This window comes from Mastomys coucha, unplaced genomic scaffold (genome assembly GCF_008632895.1).
Source record: "Mastomys coucha isolate ucsf_1 unplaced genomic scaffold, UCSF_Mcou_1 pScaffold5, whole genome shotgun sequence".
NCBI classification, from domain to species: Eukaryota; Metazoa; Chordata; class Mammalia; order Rodentia; family Muridae; genus Mastomys; species Mastomys coucha.
The window spans coordinates 94506279-94514797 of record NW_022196911.1 but is presented as its reverse complement, the minus strand read 5'-3'; the positions used below and the strand labels follow the sequence as shown (position 1 = coordinate 94514797).

At 41.8% G+C, this 8519-nt stretch overlaps 1 protein-coding gene across 1 annotated transcript in view; it reads left to right on the top strand.

The window, feature by feature from the left end:
- Nucleotides 1-8519, top strand: part of Ikzf3 (IKAROS family zinc finger 3) — an 89422-nt gene that overhangs the window by 21839 nt on the left and 59064 nt on the right. The window contains exon 2 of the mRNA XM_031351105.1: nt 7870-7923. Within this exon, the coding sequence (XP_031206965.1) occupies nt 7870-7923 (54 nt within the window). The remainder of the gene's footprint in view (nt 1-7869; nt 7924-8519) is intronic.

Sequence of the window (8519 nt, the reverse complement as noted above, 5' to 3'; positions counted from 1 at the left end):
AGACCAGGCTGGCCTCGAACTTAGAAATCCACTTGTCTCTGCCTCCCAAGTGCTGGGATTAAAGGCATGTGCCACCAGCACCTGGCCAGACTCGATCTTAAACTTCAGAATTACTGAATTACTAAAGCTTGGATCCAGAATCTACAGTCTTAGTTAAAACCACAACAATAATAACAACAACAATGAAAAAACATAAGCAACTAGAAGTAATGGGAAGAGATCTGATATGGAAAAAGCCAAAAGGGAAGTATGAATTGTCTGGTTGATTCTGGAAGTGTGTGTTCATATGTGTGCACTTGTGTGTGTGTGTGTGTGTGTGTGTGTGTACATGCATGTGTATGCATATTTGTGTGTGCATGTGTATGCATGTGTGCATGTTTGTGTGTGTGTGTGTGTGTGTGTGTGTGTGTGTGTGCATGTTTGCACTCTACTCCATCTGAAGCTGAACTAGGAAATTTGTGTTTCTTTACGGTGACCACCTGATTCAGGTATCCTTGGAATTATAAAATCTCAATGGTGTCCTTGGTCACTCTGGCTGCTGCTTATCCCAGGTGAAGAGGCAGAATTAGAACTTTAACCTAAATAAGTTAACTACGTGTTTTATAAACTGAAAACAACCACAATTCCTACATAGTTTAGAGAACAGTAAGAGAATTGAGAATTGCTGCAATGTATCATTTATAATGTTCAGAGTACAGTTCAAAATTATTGGGTCCTCCAAAGAAGCAAGAAAATGAAATACTTCCTCCAGGGAAAGAAAAACTAATGATGACCGGGCCCAGATGATACAGCAATGTTGGGAAGATATTGGGGAGAATCTAATACAGCTGTGAGTATGTCGAAAGATGTAAAGGAAAATACGCACAGTGAATTAACAGGTGGGTAATGTCACAAAAGAAACTATAACAAAAATAAAAATTCTAGAATTAAAATCTTCAAGAAATTCCTTGGATGGACTTAACAGCAAATTAAGGTTACGGAAGAGTGACTGGGATCTGTGCCTGAAGTCCCAGCAGGTAAAAGGTGTAGGCAGGAGGATGGTGAGCTCAAGCCTTGCCTAACCTAGAAAGCAAGTTTCAGGCTAACCTGGGCTACAGAGTCACAGCCTGCAAACAAGATATATCATTCACTATGAGTCTTAAAGAGGTGAAATCACTAGGATGAGAAAGACCAGTCTCAAGGGAGGTGTGGGAAATATGGAACTATCTACAGACTTGTAATCAAAGTCATAGAAGAAAAACAGAAGAAGCAGAGGTATGCGGAGACCTACCTGAGAGAACATTTGGGTTTGTTAAAAGCCCTCATTTTAGTGAAGAGTTCAAGTAGGGAGAACACAAATAAAAGACCTGTCATGGTCAACTGCTGTAAGTTAAGGAAAAGGGGGAACATTCAGAGAAGTGCTGAACGGGTAGTGGTGGTGCACACCTTTAATCCCAGCACTTGGGAGGCAGAGGCAGGTGGATTTCTGAGTTTGAGGCCAGCCTGGTCTACAGAGTGAGTTCCAGGACAACCAGGGCTACACAGAGAAACCCTGTTTCAAAAAACAAACAAACAAAACCAAAAAACAAAACAAAACAAGAAAACCAAAGAAGTGCTAAAAAAAAGAACATACGATAGAGCAAGAATATATCACAACTTCTCACCAGAAACTGTAGAATCCAGAATTCAGTGTAATCTTTAAGGGGATAGCAGCCAAGCTAAGATTCTGGTTTTGGTTTTGTTTTAGGTCTCACTGAGTAGTCCAGGTGGGCCTAGACTATATACTCCAAACTTCTAACTCATGGCAATCCTCCTGCTTTGTCCTAGGAAGTACTGAGATGACAAGTGTGAGCTGCTGTGCCTGGCTCAATCCAGAAACATATATTCACAACAAGGTCTCACTGTATTGACTTGGCTAGCCTGTAGCTCATTATGTAGGCCACGCTGGCCTTGAATTAAAAGTTTCCTTTCTCTGCCTCCCAAGTGCTGGAATTAAAAGTGGCATACCTGGAATCAGTATTCTGTATCTAATAAGATTTCTTTTAAAAATGTTTTAGTTATTTTTATTTTATGGATATGGGCATTTTGTCTACATTTATGTGTGTGCACCACATGTGTACCTGGTGCCTAGGGAGACCACAAAAGAACATTGGATGTCCTAGAATTGGAGTCACAGATGATCGTGAGCTCCCATGTGGGAGCTGGGAATTGAACCTCTGTCCTCTGGAAGAGCAGCCAGTGTTCTTAACCATGGAGCCACCTCTCCAGTCCCTAAATAAAATTTAACCCCCCAAATAAAGTAAAGGTATAGCTAAATAAATGAAAGTTACAAGAAACTGTTCCCATACTTAGAGTTCTCTAAGTATTAGCTGAAGTTATTTAAGCTGTAGGCAAATCGCTATTAGACAAGAACCAGACATTCATGAAGAAAAGGAATAAGAGGCACTAGAAATCTTAACTATGTGGGTAAAGCCAAAGTAAATTTTCCTCTCGGTTACTGTAAAATAAAATGTGACTATCTACAGCAAAAATTAATGCCATTGTCTTGTGAAGTCTGTGATATATTTAGATATGACATATGACAACCAGAGTGTAAAGGTTGCAGAGTGGAAAAAAAAAGGTTAAAATGGCTGCCAGCCGCTGTGAGCAGGTGAGCTGGTCTAATCTAGTAAGGAAGCCAACTCTGGAAAACGGAAGGTACAGACAGGAGAATAAAAGCATTTGGGGCATTGAAGAGTCTTCCTTGAGCAGCTTAGACAGTCAGCCAGCTAGAAGTACAGCCTCAGAAGTGTGGATGGTACTGTCAGGAACTTTGATCTCTTTGACAGTCACAAACCAGTACACTCAGCCACGATGCAATATGTGTTTTTTCAACTACGCATAGCATGCTCTTCCCAAGAAAACAAACAGGTCTTCATAATTGTAAAAGTGTAGAAATTGGGGATGGTTAATCCCAGCACTTGGTAGGCAGAGACAGGCAGATTTCTGTGAGTTCAAGGTCAGCCTGGTATACATGACATAGTGTAGGCCAGCTAGTGCTATATAGAGAGACTTTGTCTCAAAAACAAAAACAAGCTGGGGAGTGGCGACCCATACCATAAATCCCAGCACTTGGGAGGTAGAAGCAGGCAGATCTCTGTGAGTTCAAGGCCAGCCTGCTCTACAGAGAGTTTCAGGACAGCTAAGGCTACACAGAGAAATACTGTCTTAAAAAAACAAAACAAAACAAAAAGCAAAAATAACAACAACAACAAAAACTGAAACAAACCCATCCTGAAATAAATAAATGGATTGAAATCATAGGCCTTTTTTCTTTCTTTCTTTCTTTTCTTTTTTTTTTTTTTACTGTAGTAGATAGAGTAGAATTAAAAATCTTTTTACTTTTTGTTTTGTCTTTCTCTTTGTGCAGAAAAGGCACTGAACCCTGGACCATGCACACAGTCTGCCATGGAGATACATCTCTTGCCCAGAAATCAATAAACATGAAAGAACAGAGAGCTCAGAGATTCTGCTAAATGTCTGCAAATTAAACAAGTGTAAATAAAGTAACCAGTGGACTGAAGAAGTCCCAAGGAGATTGTAACTAAGTTACAGGGAGGGTAAAGAGTCAAATTCATAAGGTGCGGCAAGAATAAACCTCAGGGGACAGTGAACAGCCTAGGTATTCACAATTACAGAGCAGGAATTCATGCAGTTTACTATAATTTCACCTTACTAGGCTAAAAAGGGAAGGGCAAACTAAACCCAAAGTAGGCAATAGGAAGAAGTGATGAAGGGCAAAGAAAACGCAGAGAAAATTCACTAAATCAAAAGTTGGTTATTTGAGGAGATGAGTCTCCCTAGCAAGGAAACGTGGCTGTAGATTATCAAAATGGAAACTGAGAATAGAGTACCCGACTGTAGCACCTACGGGAAAAGAAAGAGATGACAGGGGCAGGGCGGGGGAGGTGGGGCACAGGAATCTCATGCCAAGAAATTAGACTATTAGGAAAAAATAGGCAAAACCTTCAAAAAGTAAAACTCACCAAAACAAATGGGATACAAGTCTGAAGTGGCTTGTATCTGCTTAAAATATGAAGCTTTAAATACAGAGTGAGTTCCAGGACACCCAGGGCTATACAGAGTAACCCTGTCTCGGGGGGAAAAAAAAACCCAAAACAAACAAACAAACAAAAGTCTCACTATGTAACCCTGGACACAAACTGACAGAGGGATAAGATTTAAAGTTCAATCCAAGCAGCGTTATTTTAGATGTTACCATAAACATTAGAGAGGGAACACAGTTTAACATGATTTTTTCAAAAAGAAAATATGAGGGGACACTACAAAAATGACCCAAAAAAAGTCTAACGAAGAAATTTTATAGGGCTAAAGCATCCAGACATAAACTCACAAATCCTTACTAAGCTGGTTAGTGGCCTGGCCCTCAGTACACCATAGCGGTTAAGTCATAACCAGGCAGGGATGTGTCCCAGGAGTGTCAGGAACATAATCTCAGGAATTTATCTCATCACGAAGTCAATGAAATTCATAAGGGTGAGGACGCAGAGCTACAGGCAGAACGCATACTTTGCTGATGGCACAACCACTTTGGAACAAGTTCTGGCAGTTTCTATTAAAACTAAACATATATCGACTCCATGACCCAGTAATTCGACACCTGGGTGTTTACTCAAGAGATCCAAAAGCCAGTGGCTCCTGAAAGGCTTTTGCACAGATCGCCATACCACAGTCTATTCATGAGAAAAGCAAACACCTCCGAGCTGAGGGACAGCCTCTGAAATACCTGCCCGTCACTTAGAACGGTCAAGGTCACCCAAACAAGGAAAGTCTGAGACACTAACTAGCCAAGAGGAACCTAAGGGGACACAGTAACTAAACTAATGCTGGCCGGAGCATTGCATGAAAAGAAAGGAAACCTGGATTCTTAGTATAATCAGTAGATATCTGACTGTGAGTTATAGTGGATGCCCCACACTAACAATAAGATATTGATTAAGAGGAGAAACTCAATATGGAGATGGTGGGAGCCTTTTGCACTCGATTTCATAATTTTCCAACAAATTCAAAACTATCTTAAAACTCAAGCTCATTGTTAAAACATTTTTTTTTTCTTTTTTTGGTTTTTTGAGACAGGGTTTCTCTGTATAGCCCTGGCTGTCCTGCAACTCACTCTGTTATCCAGGCTGGCCTCGAACTCAGAAATCTGCCTGCCTCTGCCTCCCAAGTACTGGGATTAAAGGCATGCACTACCACTGCCCAGCACATAGTGAGACTTAACAAACAAACAAATAAACAACAACAACAACAACAAAATTAGACATAGTTTAAATATTTCTCAACAGGAGAGTAGATAAGTGGTGGATTCATATACAGTGCAATACCATCTTTAAAAAAAAAAAAAAAAAAAAAAAAAAAAAAAAGAAGACAGACTAATGAGAATCACCGCTAAATGCATGGATCCCAAAATATTAAGTTAAAAGAAGCCTTAGACAAAAGAATTTGCATCATTTGTCTATATAATTTTGTTTTCACAAAGTTTTAGTATAAGTTGAACTAGCTACAGTGGAAGCTGTGGTCTCTAGAGTATGCTCATGTGTGTGTTTGTGTGGTGTGTGTGTGTGTGTGTGTGTGTGTGTGTATACTGACTGGTAAGGGGTCATTGGGACCCCTTTCTGGGGTGACAGTCACACTCTGTCCTGTACACTTCTCTTCCCACTGCTTCCTTCCCCTCCCCTCTCCTTTCCTCCCCTCTTCCCTTCTCCCTTCTCATCCCCTCCCCATGGAGTCTCATTATGTAGCTCAGGCTGGCCTTGAACCCACAGTCCTCAGACTCCTGGGTCCTGGGATTTACAGACACAAACACCTACATATGGATATTGATAGGAATTTGCATTACACCGAGATACACACTTTTAAAAAGTCATTAAGTGGCACACTTAAAATATAGACAATTGCCTGCGTATAAACCTTACTTTCAAATCCTATAAAAATATATAATTTAGTAATGTTTGAGATAACATGGCATAGGGGTGAAATATATTGATATCTCTAACTTTTTGGAAATTTATCTGAATTGATGGATAAATCCGGTTGTCCCTTAGTGAGCACTCATGTAGTCTCTGCTTTCTCTTCCCTTCTCTTCCTTCCCTCTCGACCACCCTTCCTTTCTTTTATAAAGGACTTGTTTTTAAGCATGTGGTGTGCACATCTTTCCTTCTCTTCCTCCCTCCTGGCTTCCCTCCCGTCTCCCCTCTTTCCAGAGGCTGTAGAGACAGCATAAATTCGAATGTTGATCACTGGGGCTTGGTTTGACCTTTTTCAACTGAGTGGTTTTGGTAAAAACAAATAATAAATAGTATAGCTTGGATTAGAAGAATGGAGAGAAAGTGTAGAGCAGAGACTGAAGGATAGGCCATCCAGAGACTGTCCCATCTGGAGATTGACCCCATAGGCAGTTACCAAATCTAGTCACTATTGTGGATGACAAGAAGTGCATGCTGAAAGGAGCCTGATGTGGCTGTCTCCTGAGAGGCCCTGTCAGAGCCTTACAAATACAGAGGCAGAGGCTCACAGCCAACCATTGGACTGAACTCGGGGTCCCTAGTAGAGGAGTTAGAGAAAGGACTGACAGAGTTGAAGAGGTTTGCAACCCCATAGGAAGAACTACAATATCAACCAACCAGACCTCCCGGAGACTAAGTCATCAACAAAGGAGTACACATGGCTCCAGCTGCATAGGTAGCAGAGGATGGCCTTGTCAGGCATCAATAGGAGGAGAGGTCCTTGGTCCTATGAAGGCTTGATAGATGCCCCAGTGTAAGGGAAGCATGAGTGGGGAGAGGAACACCCTCACAGAAGCAGGGGGAGGGATGATGGGATAGGAGGTTTCCGGGAGGGGGGTAAACTGGGAAAGGGAATAACATTTGAAGTGTAAATAAAGAAAATATCCAATAATAATAAAAAAAAGAAAAACATTGCTTCACTCTAAAGCAGGGATCAGCAAAATTGTGTGTGTGTGTGTGAGTGTGTGTGAGTGTGAGTGAGTGTGTGTGTGTGAGTGTGAGTGAGTGTGTGTGTGAGTGTGAGTGTGTGTGAGTGTGTGTGAGTGTGTGTGTGTGTGAGTGTGTGTGTGTGTGAGTGTGTGTGTGAGTGTGTGTGTGTGAGTGTGTGTGTGAGTGTGAGTGAGTGTGTGTGTGAGTGTGAGTGTGTGTGAGTGTGTGTGAGTGTGAGTGTGTGTGAGTGAGTGTGTGTGAGTGTGTGTGTGTGAGTGTGTGTGTGAGTGTGTGTGAGTGTGTGTGTGTGTGAGTGTGTGTATGTGTGTGTGAGTGTGTGTGATGTGTGTGTGTGAGTGTGTGAGTGTGTGTGTGTGTGAGTGTGTGAGTGTGTGTGTGTGAGTGTGTGTGTGTGAGTGTGTGAGTGTGTGTGTGTGTGAGTGTGTGTGTGTGTGTGAGTGTGTGTGTGAGTGTGCCCGCACGAGTGCACACAATATGAAAAGAAGTTTATCTAAAATTCTTTCTTAATACCTTTTAATTTTACTTAATGTAAAATTTTAAATAGGGTGTCATTATGTAGCTGTGGCTGACCCGCTGAATGCTGGGATTAAAGGTGAACACCATCATGCCCCCCATGACCCACTTTTTCTATCGTTCTTAGTGTAAGTGTTTCTGGAAAAAAAAGGTCTCTGTGCGGCTGCTGCTGCCACTGCTGCGATAACTCCTTCCATTCTCCCTACAGCGCCATTATGGGGAGCATGAGGAAATGTGTTCTGCCCTGAAAGAGGAATTCTGCCGCTAGGCTTTACAGGGCCATCCTCATTAGATTCAGAACACTCCAACCTGAGGGAATGTGTCCTGTGTAGCTAATACCCATAAACCCTTTCTTTTTTAGATATACAACCAGACGCGGAGCTGAAAAGCACCGAGGAGCAGCCTCTGCCCACAGGTGATACTCGTCTCTGCTGTTGAAGCACAGTTTTTAACTAACCCCAGCATTGAGGGACAGGGATAGGCGGGTCCCAGCAGGGTCTAGGTCCAAGTGAAGAGCAATAAAGGAAGACAACCAAACTGACATCTGGTTTCCAGGTATTCAGACACACACACACACACACACACACACACACACACACACGTAAGTTCACATATATACACACACATAAGTTTACACATACACATACACACATGTACACGCACACATGTAAGTTCACACATATACACACACGCGCACACACGCACATACATGCACACACATGCACACTCACAGGCACACGTAAGTTCACACATACACACACGCACACACTTAAGTTCACACACACATGTAAGTTCACATACACACACACGCACACATAAGTTCACAATATACATGCACACATGTAATTTCACACATACACAGACGTAAGTTCACACATACATACACACACGTAAGTTCACACGTATACATACATAAGTTCACACATATGTAAGTTCACACACACGCATGCACACACATGTAAGTTCACACATACACACATGCACACGCAAACACATAAGTTCACACATATA